The sequence below is a fragment of the Onychostoma macrolepis genome, chromosome 24, assembly GCF_012432095.1.
Source record: "Onychostoma macrolepis isolate SWU-2019 chromosome 24, ASM1243209v1, whole genome shotgun sequence".
NCBI lineage: Eukaryota > Metazoa > Chordata > Actinopteri > Cypriniformes > Cyprinidae > Onychostoma > Onychostoma macrolepis.
The window spans coordinates 10,893,216-10,915,029 of NC_081178.1; the positions used below are offsets into that span (position 1 = coordinate 10,893,216).

The 21,814-nt window shown below is 43.2% G+C and overlaps 1 protein-coding gene across 1 annotated transcript in view; it reads left to right on the plus strand.

Annotated features, from left to right (window-relative positions):
• zfhx4 (zinc finger homeobox 4) overlaps window positions 1-21,814 on the plus strand; it is a 78,423-nt gene that overhangs the window by 17,721 nt on the left and 38,888 nt on the right. Inside the window, 3 exon segments of the mRNA XM_058764887.1 lie at window positions 2,818-5,417; window positions 6,435-6,937; window positions 21,016-21,247. Coding sequence (XP_058620870.1) covers window positions 2,864-5,417; window positions 6,435-6,937; window positions 21,016-21,247 — 3,289 coding nt within the window. The 5' untranslated portion in view covers window positions 2,818-2,863.

The following is a 21,814-nucleotide window of genomic DNA, read 5'->3' on the forward strand; positions in this document are numbered from 1 at the left end:
AGGTGTTAACAGAGGAAAAATGCAGTCAAAAAGAACATAGAGCCCCTTTTAATAGCAAAGTACGTACTTAAGACTAGTTTCTGTCTTTTGGGTGGAAAAGAGAGTATGTTAACAATTGAGATTGAGCTGGTTTGAAGAAAGACGCCTGATAGTGATTCTTTTAAAGTCGTTCTTGTCAGGCATCTTGAGCACTTGAGGATGTCTGGATAATATGCAGTGACTTGCTGTAGCAAACAGTGATTTATATATTTATTTTTGTGAGAAGAAATTGATGGGCACACTTAAGTTACCGGGCTGATTGTCAATGAAACGTCTTCTGATGCGAAATATCAATATGAAAGCTAGAGGTGCTCTCAGCATCCCTGGATACTTGCCTCGTATCAAAACAAGCGTAGCTCTGAGCTGTTTAGCTCTTTTGTGCCTTGCTTTATAATTCATAGGCATATAATGATTCACATGCATAGCCAAAAATGTAGAGACACAGGCAAATCCAGAGGAGGCATCTCTCTCAGCACTTCCAAGTGTCAAGAAATGCATAATTCATCTCAAACTGCGCGTTTTATGTCCGGACCCGCATTAACTGATGTTGTGTGTTAGGATCCGAAGGAAAGCAACAAACACGCACAGTTACACACAAAATCTCTGCATAAATTCTATTTTTTCTGCTACCTGAAAGAAAGAAAAAAGAGAATGAGGAAGCTGCTTGTATAATTACAGCTTCCATATTGTATTTGATACCTTTTAAAGGCTGAATTCAAACAGAAACAAATCACAGGCAGCCGCTGACAAGGTAGACACATGAGGGAGAGTGTGTGTTTTGTGAAGGTTGCTTGTTTTATGATGTGCAGTGGGTTTTGTGTTAACGTCGTTGGAATGTTGTGTGCGGCTCACACACTCACCCAGCGCCCACAGGCCCTGGAGGCACAGCTGCTGGCTCTGTGATCTTACACCGGGAGATGCAGAAATTATCACAGGAGAACACTGTAATCTAGCCCTCGCTTCCCTGCCAAACGTGTGTTTTTGGAGACGTACATTCCTCTCGGCTTGCATAAATGACCCCCCGCCCCACTTCGCCACTGCACACATACACAGACACACCTTTTTCTTTTCTTGTGTGAAGCTAATTGTAATAGGTGCTAATTTTGCACTAATTGCTGCGCAGTTTTGCTCTCAGGGCATTTGGGAGCAATCTCAGGTCTTTATTTTCACAGCAGTGCATTGTGCAGATCACCCCCACCATTTGTTTATTATACAATTTCATTTTCACTTCATTAATGTGATAGCTTATCTGCATTTTCTCGCAGAAGTATCCTAATTCTTTACTTCTGTGAGTTTCCTCGTGTTGAGATTGTACTTGATTTGAATAGTAAAATGTATCTTTTCTGTGCGTAATATTCATATGATATCCCAAACGTATTTATCCAAGGCTTCATTTAAATGAATCCCCGAATTGCTTTGTATCAAAATAGGTATCTGGAAAGAAAGTGATTTGCACATAGCTATGTGGAGAGGGCATGGCTGTAATTGTTGTTTAATTTTGCATCATCTTTTAACCTCGTTTCTATTTGGAAAAAAAAAAGTGCTTTTCCAAATTGCATTGTGTTCAATAAGCTATTATCAGATTTCCTATATTCTTGAGAATAATTAGAAAATAAAGCCTGGCACAGCAGACAGGGCTGCCGTTTTAAAATTCTGGGTCTGTCTTGAGTGTATTTCATTTTAATTGAAAGCACAGCAGTTGCAAGCCCGTCATTGTTGGCCTTCACCACAAATCTCTACCTCTTCTGCACACACTGATATCACCCTGAAAATTTGGAGCAGCTGGGTTTCTCTTTGCTCTCTGGGCCTCATTCGCCAAGCCTGGGCATGGTAGGCACATACGCTTTGGATCCAACTCTATTTCAGCGTCCAAGCTTAGTCCCAGTCTTTGAATCTGCATTGCCAGCCTTGAGAATAAATTGTCTGTGGTCCAAGAAAAAAAAAATATGATTGAAGGGTTTTCATCAGCAAGGTGCGCGTATGATTTGTGAAAGCCAGGAGAGACCCTGATTGAGGCAGTGACGGTTGGGAGATGGGCAGCCATCCAGAATAGATAACATCGCGATGGTATTTCAAATGGTGTGCTTTATGTGCTTGGGTTTTTGTGGGCTGCCAAGGATGAAAAATGAAAAACAAAAAAAGTGAAAAGAAATTGCGAAATGGCCCTCCCAGGGTGACTGGACTGGGTGTGCTAAATATTAATTTGAGTTTGAGGTGATTGTCGGAGAGGCCAAAGCGTGGGTTAGAATTTGGATGGCTGCTTAATCAGGGCTTGTTAGATACCTGCTGGGGGATCTCTCAGAGGGAAGATTTGGTGTAAGCTGATTTACTGAGTAACATAGGAACCAAAGAGATACCGCCTCTCTCTGCCAAAGTGGTCATGATTTGAATGTGGTGGTCCACCCCCCTTTTCTTTGCTTATTGTAATTATGTTGCAATGATAAAGGGGCTCACAGAAACTTTTGTGTGGGAGTGGTCTGATTTTAAGGGGAGTGCTGCACGTGTTATTGAAAAAGTCTCATACTTAAACCTCTTTTTTTAACAATTGAAACCTCTTGTTAACCTCTGCTAAAATCAATGGAGTCTGTGCATTTAAAAATCATACAGCTTTTTTTCTAGATAGGTCTCCGCTGCTCATTTTTGTGCTAATTCACGAGTAATTGCAGCACAGGAATGCTCTCTGTATCATCAAGGACAGCACATGCTGAAGATCAGGTGCGCCATCATTATACACGTTCTAATATGTCTTTGCTCTCTTTTGTTTTTTTATTTATGCAGGTCCCTGACAGGCTGGATGAAATGAGATCCCCATGTAGCGATTACCATGGAAACTTGTGATTCCCCTTCTTTCTCAAGGCAGGAAAATGGGCAGCAGATATCAAAGCTACGTGAGACGACACATCTTGATAATGAGGTGCCAGAGAAAGTCCCTGGGATGGAGCCTGACAAGGAAAACAGCCCTGCGGATGACAACCTGAGGACGGAGGAGAGCCGTCGAGAGATCGCGTCGGGATTGAACACGGAGAATGCGATAGGTGCGGCCACTAAAGACATCCCCTGCAACGAATGTGCCACTTCCTTCTCGAGTTTACAAAAATACATGGAGCACCACTGCCCGAACGCTCGCCTTCCTCTTCTGAAGGACGAGAACGAGAGCGAGGTCAGCGACCTTGAGGACAGCGATGTAGAGAACATGACAGGAGAGATAGTTTACCAGCCAGATGGCTCAGCTTTTATTCTTGAGGACTCCAAAGAAGGTGGCCAGAATGCCCAGTCAGGGGTCAAAAGCCTCTTCTCCCCAGCACTGTTTTCAAACTCCCAAACTGCTGCCGGGGACAAGACTGAGCAGTCGGCCACAGCCCCCATGTCCTTTTATCCACAAGTGATCAATACCTTTCACATCGCTTCATCCCTCGGGAAACCATTTACGGCCGATCAGGCTTTCCCAAATACCTCAGCATTAGCAGGAGATGGTCCTGTGTTGCACAGTTTCCGTGTCTACGATCTCCGACACAAGAGTGATAAAGACTATCTTACCATTGATGGCGCAGCCAAAAACTCCTGTGTGTCCAAAGATGTTCCAAACAATGTGGACTTGTCTAAATTTGATGGCTGCATTAGTGATGGGAAAAGGAAACCTATTCTGATGTGTTTCTTGTGCAAGTTGTCTTTTGGTTATAGTAGGTCATTTGTAACCCATGCTGTGCATGATCATCGGATGACCCTCAATGAGCAGGAGCAAAAGCTCCTTAGTAATAAATATGTCTCTGCCATCATACAGGGCATTGGTAAAGACAAAGAACCTCTTATAAGCTTTCTGGAACCAAAAAAAAACAATTCTGTGTTACCACACTTTTCTACTGCAAACTTCATGGGCCCTGATCCAGGCATTCGCAGCCTGTGGAACACCTTTCACATGGAAAACGGTGATTCCCTGCAGGCTGGTTTCGCCTTCCTGAAAGGAAGTGCCAGTTTGGCATCTTCTGCAGACCAGTCGCCCAGGAGTGCCCAGATGCCAAAGGCTGAACTGAACTTCGGGGTTGCGGCCACCTCGGCACTCAAGTCCCCCGTCGGCTCCGTGTCTCTCCAGCGCTCATCGCCAGGGGCTGGGTGCAGGGATCAGGAGAGCAACTGTGAACGGCAGAAGGACATTAGCACTTTGCATGCCAATGGTGAGCTCCCCATCAAAAGTGAGCCCAGAGACACGGCTGACGCTGCGGAGGACGAAGACATGTATTTGAACGAGCTTGACGACGATGGTGTTTGTGAACTTGGGGATAGTACCAGTAGCAAAGATTTCCCTCTCTTAAACCAAAGCATTTCTCCTTTATCGTCCAGTGTGCTAAAATTTACTGAAAGGGGTACTACTTCCTCTGTGACTGTTGCCAATGACCTAGAGAAGACAAAGCAAGCTGCTGCCAGCTTGGACTACAGCAATGACTCCACGAGCGGAGGCAGCAAAGACGGCTGCGACTCCAACGGCGGCAGAGATAGCAGTCCGCCATCTCTTCCTCTCGACATGATACGACGAGACGACGAAAGCCCAGGCCCACTGCACCAGCATGCTGCCACGCCCAGCACCCCTGGCACCCCTGGCCCAGGAGAGGGCTCTCCTGGGAGTGGAATCGAATGCCCCAAGTGTGACACTGTCTTGGGTTCCTCACGTTCACTTGGTGGTCACATGACCATGATGCACTCACGGAACTCCTGCAAGACGCTGAAATGCCCCAAATGCAATTGGCACTACAAGTACCAGCAAACCCTGGATGCTCACATGAAGGAGAAGCACCCAGAGTCTGAAGGCTCTTGTGTCTATTGCCGCACGGGCCAGCCTCACCCTCGACTCGCCCGGGGTGAGAGCTACACGTGCGGCTACAAACCTTTCCGCTGCGAGGTGTGCAACTACTCCACAACCACCAAAGGCAACCTTAGCATACACATGCAGTCGGACAAGCACCTCAACAATGTGCAGACGCTGCAGAACGGAGGAACAGAAGCCATCTACAACCACGCTGCTCCTGTGTCCAACTCCAGCCTGAGCGGGTGCGGCACGCCCTCACCCTCCAAGCCCAAACAGAAACCCACGTGGCGATGTGAGGTCTGCGACTATGAGACCAATGTGGCTCGCAATTTGCGCATCCACATGACAAGTGAGAAACACATGCACAACATGATGCTTCTTCAGCAGAACATGAAGCAGATCCAGCACAACTTGCATCTGGGCTTGGCGCCGGCCGAGGCGGAGCTCTACCAGTACTACCTGGCCCAGAACATCGGGCTCACCGGTATGAAACTGGAGAACCCTTCAGACGCACAGATGATGATCAACCCCTTCCAGCTTGACCCTAGCACTGCCGCAGCTCTGGCTCCCGGTCACGGTGAGTAGTTTTCCCCCTTGGATATGCTTGTCACTCACTTTCTTTTGTTCTCTGTCTCCTTCACTGACTCTGGTCTTATTACTCCTGTCATTATTGTATCCTGCTCTCTGTGATTTGAGCTGCCATGTGAGAATCTGTTTCCTAATTTTCTTAAGTTTAGCCCTCATCTTAACATGGACTGTAGTGAGCAGATTGCCTATACACAACATGCAGCAGCGTTTTATTCTTTCACTTTGTCAGTCAAGACCAAACACAGCCTTTCTGCATCTGTTTCTGAAAACCGATACCCTTGGGCATTAAACTCATGGATCTTTACCTCCATGCCTAGTATAGACTGACACATATACATTAGCCTGTCAAGAAATATTGTTTCCAAAAAAAACATCCAAAAACATCTTTCATCCAGCAACTAAGAAACTCGTCTAACAAAATGCTATATTTGTACCTTGTCTTGAGCTTGTGTAATTATTAAATTCAAAGCTTTTTTTCCAGGGGGTTGAGGGTATGAGAAATGATCTAGTTTGCTTCTAAAAGTGCAGAGATCAAAGAACTAAATTACAATTAGATGTAAGATGATCTGTTTTTTATCATTTTAATTTTTAGGACTACTGTTGAGGCAGGCTCGTTTTATATTGATCAGTTTTGTGTCTTTAAAGAGAGAAGAAGAAAAAAACGTGCCTGAGTACAAACTCAGGAATGCCTGGTAGGAGTAATTAAAGCTATCTGATGAGGGAGTTTAGAACTTGAAAGGGATGATTGTAATTGATCCTGATTCAATCCTATTATAGCTTTTTATAGTTAAGGCTTTATAAAAGCCATACTCCTTACTGGGGCTTTATTTTATCAAATCCTTTTGTATGGGTGCCCTACACCAGTTTCTCAGCTCTTTTTAAATTTCATTTAATAATAAAAAAAAAACCTTTTCTCTTTTTCTCCTCCCTGTGACTGTGCCCCACCTCTCCCCCCCTCCTCTCTCTCTCTCTTTCCTTGTCTCTCTCTCTCTCTCTCTCCCTGCAGTAAATAATGAGCTGCCTGCGGAGCTGCGTCTTGCGAGTGGTCAGCTAATGGGTGATGACCTGTCCGTCCTCTCTGCTGGGGAGCTGTCACCTTGCATCAACGACCCGCTGCTGAAGCTCTTCCAGTGCGCGGTGTGCAACAAATTCAGCTCTGACAGCCTGGAGGCCCTCAGCGGGCACGTGGCGGCGGAGCGATCGCTTCCGGAAGAGGAGTGGAGAGCCGTGATGGGAGACGTCTACCAGTGCAAGCTGTGCAACTACAACACGCAGCTCAAGGCCAATTTCCAGCTCCACTGCAAGACCGACAAGCACATGCAGAAGTATCAGCTGGTGGCCCACATCAAGGAAGGTGGCAAAGCCAACCAATGGCGTCTCAAGTGCATTGCCATCGGCAACCCCGTGCACCTGAAGTGTAATGCCTGCGACTACTACAGCAACAGCGTGGAGAAGCTGAGACTGCATGCAACCAACCAGAGGCACGAAGCGGCGCTGAAGGTCTACAAGGTCAGCTATGCTTTACTTTGTGTTGAACTGTGTCATGACCCACTGTCCTAGTTCTGTGTGTTCTCGGTGTCACATGGGTTAATATTTACTTTATTTTGTTTAACTTTTTATTGCATTATATCTATTTTATCACTGTATTTGAAAGAGTCAGGCCATGGTCAGGAGACTACAAACAGTGAACATTTGTTTTCTAGCACCTTGTTTTTTTTATGATGTCAGATGTCATTAGTCCAGCTTTAAATTCGATTTGGCCTTCCATGCTCACCCTTTTCCCAGTTTCCTCTGCTCTCTTTCCTGTAAAGACAGGAATATGCCAGTCAGCCTGTTTACACGATGCCTTTCAGAAATCAAACCTAATTGAATTTATGCCAGAAATATCAATATTTTTAACAGTTGTAGCGCTTCACTGAATTTTCACCTCTGAGGAAAGCTGCCCCATCAGCCAGTGTATAACAACAAACATCATGTGAACAGCTGACGAATTTTGAACACGTGACTGTGTATTCTTGTCAATATGCATGCATAAGAAAGGGAAAACATTAAGATTATTTTTAGATTGCCCTGTGATTTACTCGTTTTTTTAACATACAAATGACCTTTTGATGTTTCAGACGTTCCCTTTCTGATTTGTGGGTCATATTTGTCTGTTTTGCTCAAGGCCTAAGGCAGATAACTGATCCACAGTGGTGGGGGTTGAACAGAGGCCACTGCAGCTTCATCCTGTTCTTAAGTGCATTTGGGTGTTGACTTACTGGACTTGTGTGATTGCCTGAAACAATAATACTAACATCCTGAAATCATAGACCAGCATCACATCCCAGACACATTAGTGGACTCCTCTGGATAAACTGTATTAACTTAATGAGGATCTATTGACCAGCATTAGTCACTTTTGACTTGTGTGTGCTCGTAAGCTGGACTCAGCTGTATATTTAGAAAAGTGAATTTAGCAGCTGACAATGGCTAGACTGCAAACAAAATTGGCAGTCTTGTAATGATAGCAATAATGCAAACAATTCATTACTTTGACCCAATTACACACATAGACATTCAAAAAGTTTTTTTTTTTTTTTTTAAAGGAAAGTACAACTACTGTCACTTTCACATAGAGAACATCCTGAATTAGAGTTAAGTCAGAACCGAATGCTGAAAGAGGCCTTCTGAGAATAAGAAATGGTGAGTTTCTAGTACTTTTTTTTTTTAAGAAATGGAACTTTGAGCTGCTTCGTGTTATTAACATATTCAGACAGTGTTAGAAATACAGAGCAAGTTACTAAACAACAAAGAGCAAATCCTCCAATGGGTGAAGTCAGCATGAGGCAAATAAAGGGCTGAAAGAATCGCATGTGGTATTTGGAGGCCTGGCATTAAAGACGCAGTCCATGGGAATGTTTTGAAATCCTTAGCAGTTTAGAAAGGGGTGGGGGGGTCAGGGGGCTTGGCTAATTCTCTAAGCAAATAAAAAGGCTCCATGGCAACAGAGAGCATTTCGGATCACATCGAAAGACAAATAGATTGGAGATTAGAGGAAGAGAAAGGCCTAGCTTAACTATGATCTTAGTAAGTTTAGCAGTAGATTTGTTTCTTCACGTGCACGTGTGGTTGGGTCACTGCCTGATTATTGACATGATTGTTGCGTTTATCCTGAAATGTTTAATTAGAGTTTACCTGTATTTTTTGCAACTGAGGAGCATCTTTTGCATTGACACTTTCTTTTTTAGAACAGCAGGTGGCTATATAGAGCATGTAGATCTAAAATACTCACAATATTTCAAGTTTAATGTTGAAGCAACATGACAATTGTGTTTTTCCTTTTGAAGCTTGGAAGTGAGTGATCTAGTCAAGAGACATATAATCAAATGAAATCTCTAGTTTGTATGGTTTTAATTAGAATACTTGTTGAGGTAAAAAAAAAAAAATAGCACTCAAATGGACGCCCACCCCTTTGAGTTTTATTGGCTCACACTTTAAGAAGTGTCAGAACAGGTGATGAGGCTGAATTTTGATGGCGAGAGAAGGGTGTCCATTTGACACACAGGGGGTGAGGGGGTTCGCTCTGGCTCTCTCATCTCCTTGCGCCCCCACCTTTACCCGGGGAGAGGGAAATCTGTTCTACAGATGCGGCTCCTAATGCTTTTGGCAGGAACCGGGCCGTTTCGCTCATGTATATTTGGTAGTAAATGTTGGGAAAAAAGAAAAAGAGGTTTCTTTATTTGACCAGAAAAACACCTCATCTTTTATGTTCAAAGGTGAAAGGGTAGCACGCTAAAGAACAAAGTATTGATGACCTTTCCATATGAGCCCCGGAACACAAAGTATCTTTATAGCCCAAAATGATTGAGGATACAAACAAAAAGCATATTCAGTATTTTTATTGCAGCTTTGTACCTACGATTTTTTTTTTTCTTTTTGAGGAGGGGAGTTCAGATTTTCCAGACATTAAAAAAGACCTCGATTACATTAGCAGTGCAATGTTTCTTTTTTTTTTGAAAGTTTTAAAACTCCCAAGCCCACACCTAAAACAGCCTTGGATTTTTTTTTCACTGTTATGAAGTAATTCGGCTGTTAAAATAAATACAATGCACATTCTTGACCTCTTAGTGTTTGGCATTAGCTTATAGTAATGATATATTGTCGTTATACAATTATCGTTAATAACCACTCAAATAAACGCAGATGTAGTCAAGTGTAAATCTGTCAAGGCCTTTCAAAGGCGGCGTAACGCTTGATTAAGAAACGGTGAGAAATGTGTGTTGCTCCAAAGAGCCGATTTGCGCTGGGCACTTGGGTCATTTGAAGCCAAGAATGTTCATGGTCAGTGTGTTGGAAGCGGGGGGAAAGCCAGATTCCAACCCGCACCTGTTCACCAGGTGGTCCTTGCCATGCTCTTCCCTTCTATCTCCCACTCTTTTTCCCTCCCCCTCTGTTTGTCTATTCCCTTCTCTCTATGTACTTCCTCTCTCCGGAGGCTTGTGTGCAGCACATAAGGATGTCCAGTATGTATCCCCCAGTTGCACGTCAGGAGCTATGAACTGCTTAATTACAGCAGCCACCCCCCTCCCAAAGCATCCTTCATCAGTCAAGCAGAATTTTCTGTCTGTCTGGAGTCCAAGGCTCCATTTCCATATTTGTATTTTCCTCCTCCTCCTCTCTTTTTTTCCTTCTCGTCTCCTTTCTCCCCGTTTTGAGCCACAGGGGCCATGGCACACATAATGCACCTCTCTCTGGCAGAGGCAGGCGGGGAGATGGAGCCTCAGCGACTGGCTTTCCGTGGCCTTGTCCCCAGGGAGAGGCAGATAGCCCATCTCATTATCCATGATACGGATGGCAACACCATTGGTCGGGGCAGGGAAATGAGAGGGGAAATTAAAAGAGGGGAGCAGAGAAAAGAGGGAGGAGGAGAGAATGCGAGAGTGAGGAGACTGGAATTTCAGATTTATCAAAGACTTTTCCCAACCCCTTTTTGACGTTTTTTTTTTTTTCTCTTTTATTCTCATCCAGAAGGTCAGTATTTCCTCCTCATTTCCCCCCTTTTTTTCTCTCTGCCTTTTGCTCTATCTTTCTAAACCAAGATGGCTGCCGGTTGATGGGCACATTATATTACAGCACATTCATTACTGAAGGTCAGCCTCACTCCTTCTCATTTGAAAATCAAATGCCCCATATATATGCAGCTCAAATTATTGTCTGTCATTTCCCCCGATCTGATGGTAAAATGGACAGGAGATTGAGTTGAGGGTATTTGCATAAAAAGCCATTGTGCTATAGAGGAACGAGGAGGATCTGTTTTGCATGCGCCTTCATATTGCATCATCATCATTATTGGTGTTGTCCCTTAGCACACATTGTGTTTTATTTTGGGGCTTTTTTCCACATTTTATTAATAAATACAGGCTGGATTCAGACCAGTGAGCACCAAAAATTGAAATTCTGACATTTACTCATTATCATGTCATTTCAAACCTGTATGCAGAACATTTGAAAACACACACACACACAAACACACAAAACAAGATATTTTGTAGAATGTTTCAGCTGGTTTTGTCCATATAGTAAAAGTCAATGGGGTCCAAAATAACATTGAAACGTTCCATTAAAGAACACTCCTACAGGTTTGAAGCAATATGAAGGTGATTAAAAAAAATGACACATTTTTGGGTGAACTATTGCTTTAAGTGCTTAAAATTATTGTATTTTTATAGATTTGGTTTGTTTTGCTTTGTATTTTTTGCATTTATCCTCATGCTGTCTTCATAATTAGACACAATGCCCCTAGAAAGCATCCAAACCTGGGAGGATATGAGAGAACATCCAAAAAAACCCCAGAGAACAGAAAAGCAGATATTGCCTGGTCTCAGCTGTTTGTCAATAAGAGCCGGTGCGCCACAGTACCAGAGGACTTTGCGCAGGTCAAAATGGCCTTACACGAGCCCTCGCTTGCTTTCCAAATGCAAACAAAACCACGGGCTCACAAATGCGTCCGTTTATCCACTTACTCTCTGCAGGCATAAAAGTATGTCAGCACTCTCTCAGCCTCCCGCTCTGACCCAACAGCGGGGCCAGATTATTCAGACGCTCTCGTCTTTCACCTGCACGCGGATTACAATGGGAATCTTTCAGGGGAGGGCACGAGGGGGAGGGGGTATAATTAAAGCATACAGACAGACGAGTGTGGGTGCAAACACAAAGCCCAGGCTTCAGCTAGGCCCTGCTGTCATTAATCCTCATAGATATTAATAGGTATTTCTCCCATCATGCCCTCCCCGCTCGTAAGCAGATGGTCATCTCCACACCGGCCCCACAGGACTAACGTTTGCTGACGGACAACTTAAAGCACTGTGTCAAAGTGTGGCGCCCCAGACACCCCTCTCTGTTTGGTTCTTTCCTGCTTTGCTGTTTTCTTTTCTTTCCGTCTTGCAAGATGAGTGGGGGGCCGCCATATGAGGATGCTCTGATATTAATAACCAGATGTGATCTTCCTGTTGGCCCTGGGTCAGAGAGGCCGGCCAGGTCAGGCCATTTGTCTCTGTGCAGGCACTGTGAAGGCTATTGAGGCTGACAGGTATGGGAACCATAGCAGGGGAAATAAGACTTACCGAGCCCTGAAGGGGAGCGTGGCACTCCCAGGAACAAAGAGTGGCAGGAGTTTGTCATTTTTAGCCCTTTCCTTTCTTTTCCTCGTTCTTTTCTCTTTTTTTTCCATCCTCCTTTTTTCACTCGCCCCCTCCACCCGTCCATTTCTCATGGGATTTGGGCCCAGCTTAACAAAGGATGACTCACAGTTCTCTGATAAGGCCAGCCGTGGAAGGACTTGAATTGCAATAATATGATATTCTTGGTGAAATAGCTGGCTGAAGGTAATTAGCTTTGTTTTAACTCTCCAGACACAGACGGAGAGCAAACATATGACTTTGTCTGGAAAGCATTATTGGACAATAAATGTATGCCTGAACATCACACGTTCCCCTGAGGTCTCCCCTGTAACTCAGCGGAGATTTTTCTTCCACCGCTAACCTTTATTTTCCCAGTTATTTTATTTAAGTAGCTACACGCAGGCTGCATGTTTAAAAAAAGAAGAATCGTCCTGAAGATTATTAGGTCGGTCAACAATTAACAGCAAAGAGAGAGAGAGTTTGCAGAAAAGATTGGAATTAAGATCAATATTGACGTGTGTCGTTTAATAAGAGCCGTGGCCCAGAACGGATGCCCAAGTGAAGACAGAGCAGCAGTCATGGGTGGCAGTTTTTGCTCACATTAACAGACCTGAATGCAAGAAAGCATTCCTCAAGTAATTGATTTTAAACATTAGGTGCTCACTGAATAGATAAGTAGAGTGTGATATTCGATTACAGAGCAAAGAACTCATTTAACCTCCTGTTCTTTCCTGGCCAGGATTTCCAACACAATACGATTTACCTCCCCTTAGGTTCAGCAGGATTAGACTGCTACTAGTAATCCTTAATGCTTTGAAATAGATCTGATAGAAGTCCCACTCACTTGTTTGGGATTACACCCATGATTTTTTCCACATTTAGTTAAATTAACCCGTTGAATTATCATTTTTATAATTGTTAAAAGCCTTTCCGAGAGATCCGGATGGCCTTTTTGTTTAATGCAGTGTAGTGTAATTATAATTTTTCCAGCGTTCGAATGCTCACCTTACTTTCCCCTTAATATCATGCTTTACTGAATGCCGCCAAGCCTAATGGTTCACCCAAAGGTGCAGTGTATTTGAAAAGAAAGCTGCTTGGTTTTTGTGATTCTCAGAGAACAAAGGCAAACATTTCAGTAATCTTCAAAGTGGCCAGTGGTATGTCGAGTGGACCGTGGAATGCAAGCTATGGCTAGGGCTTTTCAGCGAAAAAACAATGGCTTTCCTTTTATGGGTTGTAACTGCATAAACTGTGGTTGAGGCATTAGCTGTATCAGTTGTATCAGCTTACAATACCGCAGTTTGAATTGATGTGTTTATGTGCATTAGAAGCACTAGAACATTTCTATTTGTCTGTATGTATTTAAGGTTCTTAATATATCCCTGCCGGCTCTTGATGTGTGGGTTAGTGGGTGGGTAAGGTGTTATTTACTTAGACTCTTTTGATACTGCACAGGTTAAAAGCGTTCACCCCTACAGGCTCGACTCCTGAAGATCTTCGTAGGCAATATGCAAAGCGTTGGGCTAAGAAGTGCTCCCATTGAGGAGTGAGAGCAGCAAAGCAAGAGGCAGGGCTCTTTAAACAAGCTTCTCTCCGTGATCCCTGCACTCTCTTCCTCCCTCCCTCTTTCCCTCCCTCCTATAATAGGATGCAAATCAGGGACCCTCCTCTATGTTGTTGTGGAAGGGGAGAAGGCAGATGGAACATGAAAGGGTTTAATGTTTAAAAGTATGAATAGGGAAAGCACGCAGCAGTGAGCCGGGGCTCATTCCGCTCTTATCAGATACACGAGGTGGGAGATTGTCTCATCTTTGCATGGGCTCGTTTTAAAGGAAAGATTTCAGCCCGTAGACCATGCATCATAATTAGTCGGAATGCCACAGTCTCGTACTGTACCGGCAGAGGGTCACACGCATGGATCATCCTTTCCTGTGCTTCCCACCTGAGACTATGAGCTCATAACTCTTTGTTTGCATTAAAAACATATGCTGAGATGTAGGGGGAGGGTGTCAATATGTGAAAATATTTACTTGCATTTCGTTGCACATTGTTCATCCGGTGTAATATAAAGAATAATTTTATTGTAGTTAAATAATTTTCTCAATTTGGTTACACTTTATTTCGATAGTCCACTTTAGACATTCTACTAATTATAAGTAACTTTGTAACTACCATGTCAACTACATGTCAACTAATTCTCATTAATTTGCAACTACATGTCTACTAACTCTCAGTAGGGTATGTTTAGGGTTAGTAGAATAAGTTGACATACTTGCAAAGTTTCTCATACTCAGTTTGTTGTACGTTGTGGACCCATCAAAATAAAGTGTTAGAAGATATTAAGCAGATAGTCTACTAATACTCGAATGACTGCTAGTTGACATGTAGTTGCAAAGTTACTTACTGTTAGTAGAATGTCTAAAGTCTAGATCGAAATAAAGTGTTACCCTAAATTTTTCTATCAGTAAAGTATTTACTGTGTTTTAAGACAAGGCTTACTATCACTATTAGCTGAGCCGCTGGCACAGCTTAACCCAAAAATATGGCAAACTGTACTGTATTTTCAAATTACTCAATGGTTTTATGGATTTGACACCAGCATTTTTTTAAATATTACATTTATTATTTTATTTAATTATATATTATAAAATATGATTAACTAATTATTATTACATTATACACACAGACATATCACTTGTAAATAAACCATGTAAATTATTTAATTAAAGATATTATCCATTAATTATTAAATGTGTGTATACTATTAAAACAGTTTTTATTATTATTATTATTGTTATTATTATTAGCTGTACATGATGTGTTGTATTTGTCAGACTGTAGTTCGACTTGTCACAAAGGTCTTACTCAAAATAAAGTTATGCGACTTGGACCAGGTTTTGACTCGGCTAATTGAGAAGCCCGATTTTAGGCTTACGACTATACTCAATTGCAGAAAAAGCAAATTTTTCGTGATAGTGTGGCATGGAGATGATGGTGGAGCCTCTGGTCTTTTTCACCTTCTGATGGAGACAGGCAAAGCTTTTAAGGGTAATGGTAAGGTCAGTGGATTTAATGGGAGAGAAGTGTCCAGGCGACAGATTTTAAATCACCATAATATAAATACACCTCCATTTTCATAGGGAGTTTGCTTTCTTTTAAGGCAATTTGAGGAGCAGACGAACACTCGTGCCTGTCTTAGCAGTGGGAAGGATTAGAGGAGTGAAGATTAAGGACTAGTTCTTAATCTTCCATATCAACTACAGAGGTGAGAGGTGATATGCAAATGGAATTTTCCATTGCTCCTGCTTCATGTTTAAGTCCAGTGATTCTATTATATAGACAAGAGGTTCATTTATCTGGCTACCAATCAGCAACAACAGGATGTCATCACCAGAGTTTCTGGATTTGTTTCAAAACCTAACTAGACAGCATTCTTGGACATTATAAATGTGTAGTCCTGTCTACAGAGGCAGCTCACTATGTGAAAAATCTTTAAAATATGAGCATTATAACTTTAGTTGTTGTGTATTCAAGGTGCCAGTTAACCCACATTGCTCTTCTGCATCAGGACCTGTGTTTGACCTTCGACAGAGTCTGAAAGTCCAGTGAACCAGTGGGAAGAGCATGTGCTTTAGGAATACCGTTGCATGAACCCTGTAGTGTCTTAAAGTTTTTCGTTCATTTCCTTCTGTCAAAAGAACATTATTGTAGGCCTGAAGATATATGCCAGATCAACAACATTAGCACCACATGGAAATATTTCTTTCCTTCATCTGTTTACCGTTTAGCAAGAAACGTGTGAAGCCGTGGCATGATTGGTTCCCAAAGCCCTGTGCGCTGTTTGCTTTAATAGTGAGCCGACAGGAATTGGCGCTTGCAGCGATCAATGAAATATTGCGTCGCGAATCAATCCACATATTAAAATGCTGGTAAAACACATGCACTCAGACTTTGACATGATTAATACAAATGTAAATGTACATGAGAAGAAAAACAATATTTCCAAAGAAACACACAGAAGTTCTTTTAAGACTTTCCGCAAACCAGTTGTCAATTCGCAGATTTATGTGTTTTTGGTGGATTTCTGTTTGGACCACGCTTGGCTGGCCAACATTTACATGAACTGTTCCAAAGTCATGGCGCAGACTGCATTGACTTATTGAAGGCCTGATTGCGAACTGCAGTAGTCACAGTGCATTGTAGCTTCGCAGAACCAGTGTCCTTGGGAAAATGGGGCGTATGTCACCCTGTCCGGTCCTAGCACGATTACAGTAAATGAAAGGCTGTGGACGGACGCTACAGCAGTTGTGGGTTTAGTCGTTTTGGAGGGATCCCGGGGTGTGTCCCGCTCTCTTTACTGCGTCTCCACAAGCCACCTCAGACGAGAGTGTGCTGCTGAAAGACACATTGTGCTAATTCACTTATTTAACTTGGCATCCATTTGCAAGGATGATTATTATTATTATATGACCTAAGCAGCTAACCATACAGCCATGCGCTGGCGGAATGTCCTAAGCCATAATTACATATGATGAACCAGACGGATTCGGAGGAAAAAAATAAATAGGGGAGGTAATTTGGGGCTCTTTGATGCATTCCTTGGGATTTGTTGAGGTAGGGGAGAGGGAAAGTAGAAAAGAGATGGTTTTTCGCTCTTGTTTTGTGCCTGTAGCGGAAAAGACGGTGGCCTTGTGCGCAATCTCTGAATGGAATGTAGGGGGCATACCTCTCGCAGAAGAATTTCGCTCAGGTTGCCAACTCCTGCGGTACCCATGATATAACATTACATTTATGTCTCCGGGCTCAATAGCGGTTACTGGTAACATGTGTTTGGACGGTGTCAGCATTGATGGAATCGTATACCTGGCCCGCCTCCAAGTAAGGCTGGAATGTGTTTAAAATGCTTTGAGGAACAAAATAAGCTTTTGTTTATTTTCTTCTTTTTTTTCCCGCTTGGGGTCCGGAAACCAGTGCCTCTTCGAAAGCATACAAACAAGAATTGAAAAAAAAGGTGGGAAGAAACAAAACAAATTGCGCTGATAGGATTTATTAAAAATGCTCAAAAAACATTATTATTTAGTTTTCTTTTTGTTGGATTTTTTCCTTCACTAATGACCTGAAAAAAAAAAAAAGCATTTGAATGCCCTAATTTGTTTTCGTTTAGGAACAGCATATTTTTTTAACCCTTCATTTTTTTTTTCTTTTCTTGTCTGAAGGAGTCTTGTCATCCAAGTAGAACGGCGCGAATAAACATCCAGTCTCAAACAGCCCTTATCCATATTCTGAATGCCACTAATGAGTCTGTTTTGTCACTGCAGGCAGTACAAATGAAACCAGTCTCCTACTGCCAACAGCAGACGGGCAGAGGGGAAGGCAACGAGAGGTGTTTTGTAATCATTGAAGTCAGCATAAATAAATAAGTCTCGTCAGGTTAGGGAAAAAACACGCTCCCTGGGAATTGGGGCCTAGTTTGACAGGTGATGGGGAGTCCCTGGTGCTTTGATTTGCATTGTTTTGGCAGCACGGTACGATGGCGTCTTTGCTTTAGAGTCGCCCAGCTCATGCCTGATTAGGTCCTGAGAGCCCAGAAAGAGCAAGAGGTGGGTGTTCCTCCTCAGACCCCCGTGCCAGGGATCCCGTTCGGCTGGATGTGCTCTGTGGCATGCCAGGGGGCACCCGGGAACGATAAGTTAGCTAAAATGATTGGACCCCATGGGGTTTTTGACTCTTGGTTGTTTGCCAAATGCTAATCTAGAACAATTACCCATCAAAGGCGAGAGCGCGCCGCTGTATTGTCATAGATAGCCTTTTCGCCACCCACAACAACAGCACTTGGAGCAGTTTCAGAGATTTTCTTAGCGCTTGACAGAACCATCGCGCAATTTATCCTCCAGCTTTCTGCTAAACCAAGTCGAGGTGAGAGAAACCAAAGTCTTATTCTTTTTATTTATTTATTTTAGTAATAAATAGGCCTTCTTTTCTTTGCTAGCAGCATCCTGACTTTCCGGTGGGCAGAATCTGCTACGGGATGCCACAAACATTTTGAACTTTGCAGGTAGTATATAACGGCTTTGTGAGTCTGGCAGTACTAAAAATGGTAAGCTTAAACCTCATAAATCAGAAACCCCAGGCTCAAGTCTCTGAACAGCTTGCACCGGTGCCACAGGGGTCTATAAAAGAAGGAAGAAAAATACTCGATTTCAATATAGGTCTTGAGCAAACAAAGCAGGAATGCTGATAGTGAATAAATTAATATTTTCTAGAGTTACGCACTCTTTCGGCCTTTAAACATTAGACATGTCTGCTTGCATTGTATTTTATTAGGACCATAAAAATGGATACTCGGCTGCGATTGTGATTCAGAATAATTTAAGATGTGCGGTCAGCCTCGTTCACATGCAACACAAATCTATTTCATATTAGTATGAAAATATTAGTAATGGAGGCTGCTAAAAAGGGCTACAACTCAGGATAAGATGCACATAAATGCAATATGAGGATATGAATGCGACAATAGCTAGCCAATAGCCCTTGAGCAAATGCTTGTTTATTAGCGATAGTTATTCATCCTAATGAGGTTTAGTCATCATGCAGAGAAAACAAATTATATTGCTGTTTTTCCCAGAAACCATCTTAAGTCTAAATGAAACATCGTGTCTTTTGTTTCACTAACCGTATGACTACCTAAGATGAATTTATGATGCAGAGGTTCCATAGACATCTGGTTCTAAATGAGGAATTAGATTGATCTCATTTTGTTTTTTGGGAAAGGTTGAGCACATTCTCCTCTTAATTTCCACACAGAAGAGGCCTAAAGTCACAGGACCCTTCGAGAGGTTTATGTGTCAGTTCAGCCGGGTTCGAGTCTGTTTACAGGGAGGCAGTTCATACAAGTAGCCCTGCATGTCTTCGAAGGGCTTCCCTTTGGAAAGAAACAAAGATAGCTGTAATTAATGACCCTGAATCTGTGCCAAAAAGGCTTTCCTCTGACAACTTCAACTTAATTAAAGCTTAAGACGTTTCAATGGCCACAGAGAGCCCCTTACGGAGCGCAGCCCTGCAGACTCGTGAGAAAATTCTGCCGAGTTTATGAAAGAAAAGATGTGTGTTACCACTGGTGCCATGACTCTAATCCCTGACAGTCCAAGAATCTGTTTTGTCAAAAGGGTTTTCTCTTAGCCGGCTCACACCTGCAGGCACGCCGGTACTTCCTTCAGGCTCGTAGAGGGCTGGTTTTGTGTTTTAGCGGAAGATCAGATAATGGAGGCTTCACTCGGCCTTTTGTTTTTACGCATTGTTCATTAGTCTGGGAGTACTGTAGGCACACTTGATATGCTTGGCTTGCCTGGGGAATGGGGAGGGAGGGGGGACTGTTTGCAGGACTGGGGGCTTTGTATGTGTATTATGTGGAGGGGAGGCCTACTATGGCCTTGCATGGTGCACTGCTGCACAATTTTAATGCAAAACTTTAGCCCAAATTAAAGTGCATAATTGTCAGGCAGGGCTGAATGCAGGAGCCCTGCTGTTTGAAACACATTAGAGCTGAACAGAACAATACGCAAAGCTGGACAGTTCGGATTTTGCCTACAAAGCACTGTTTTAAATACTTTCTCTCTCCTTCTGTGTCTAGCCTCCGCTTGGAGTCTCTTGTCAGAATTAACAAGCTTAGGAAGCCCCACCAGCTCAGTGTGTGTGCGTGTGTGCTTGTCCCTAAAAAGACCAATCCAGTTTGGGTTTTGTTTGAGGCAGAGGGGGAAGGAGGCAGTTCACCTTATTCGTACCAGTTGACCCACTGGAAGCCAGAACGCCAAGAGAAATAAAGCGTTTAGGTGCAGTTTAATAGCTGTAAATAGTGGCGGAATTAGCATGAGAAAGTAGCCAGGATTTCCTCCTAATCTTTAGTTTAACACTTTTGTGTGTGTGCATATTAAAGCTGGGTGATAGAACTAAAATACTGTTATTATTCTAAATTGCTAACAGATTTATGGATTATTAGAATTTAGCAAATTTTTGCCACTGATATTTGAAATGTTTTTAAAATGTTAGAATCTGCCTTCAAAACATTAACAACATGGTGGCAGTAAAACCACTGTGCGATTCTCACACACACATACAGTGGGGCCTGAGTAACAGGGGTCTTTGTGTCAGTGGAGAAGAGAGAGAGAGAGGCCACGCGGGGGTTTAGCTTCCACTCTCATCCGCTAATGCACCACAGGCCTTCATACGCCTCTCTATACACACACAAAGCAGCATGTGAATATTTAGACTACATAAACCTGAACTTGCATGTGTGTGTGTGTTTAAACTGTTTCACAGCCCTCCATAGTCCTTTATGAGCAGGATGGAAGCCGAGGTGCCTCTCTTCTACCGAATGAAGCTGCAGACCTGTGGTAGTTTTATGGCCAGGGCCTGGTAGATTTGTTTTCTTATCTTTATCGCTGCACAGATAGTAAATTACCCCCACCAGATCCCATCTTCTTTCATCCCCTTATCCCTTTCTAAAGTTGCACAGTCCAGACTTAAAGTTAAGCTGGACTTTTTGTCGCGGTAAATTACTCGTATGTCCCGGATTACGCGATGCCAGGCGGAGACACGTTGGCTCGTCTCTCCCTCTGCACCTCGCTCGCTCTCCCTCGTCTGTCTTTCCTCATCGGGCAGCCCCTCTAAAGCACTCGGCTTTGACAATCTCTCTTTGTTATCAGTATTTATGTTTGGGACAAAGCTGGAAGGAATGCATTTCATGTCGGGAGATTATTACGGGGGAAAGGAAGTATCTGTTTCATGTAGGTGCTGTCTCAGCCCGTGAAACAAACGATGGCTGTAATTTTATGTGAAGCGTATAGCCCCTAATGACTTTTTCCCCTCTCTCTCTCTCTCTTTCTCTCTCTCTTTCCATCTGTGCTCGCACCTCCTCCCCTCCTGCAGCACTTGCAAAAACAAGAGAGTGCGTGTAACTCGGAGTCCTGCTACTACTACTGCGCGTTGTGCGACTACTCCAGCCGAGCCAAGCTGAACCTGCTGCAGCACCTCCGGTCGGTCAAACACCAGCAGAGCGAAGGCCTCCGCAAGCTGCAGCTGCACCAGCAGGGCCTTCCTCCCGACGAAGACAACCTTGCTGATATTTTCTTCGTCAAGGACTGCCCTCCGAACGAATCCGGTGAGTGCACCATTTAGCCCACTCCCATAGAGCCTACCTCCTCCTTCAATCCCAAACCTGGAGCACCTCTTCTCCCGATGTAAAACATGCCAGCTGCCTAATCTCCCTAAAATGAACATGTTGTTCCCATTACGGACTGTCTTTTTATATCAGTACCACACTCGGCCCCGTACGCAGTGACATCTTTAGCAGGCATGCAGAAGGTTATGAAACTCTACCTTGGGAGGATCTCACAGTGAAATTCTTCCCCCTGGAGTGAGCTTTAATTTCCTTTCTCATGACCAAAGCAATTTGGCTTTCATTTAAAAGTTTTGGAGCTGCCAGAAGCTAATAAGTGTAACAGGACTGTAAAACATTCAGAGACGCACACCAAAAAAAAAGAAAGATTAATAGTTTTATTTGAGAGGGACCTGTAATTTAAAACATAAGAGCGAGTCAGGGTCCAATGTATAATAATGCCCACGTTAATGCCGCACGACCAAATGAACGCTTAACTTGTTTTTGCTTTGCCTGACCTGGCCGAGGGAAACGACTAACACGTTTTCAATGGCATTCCAAAGCTGAATT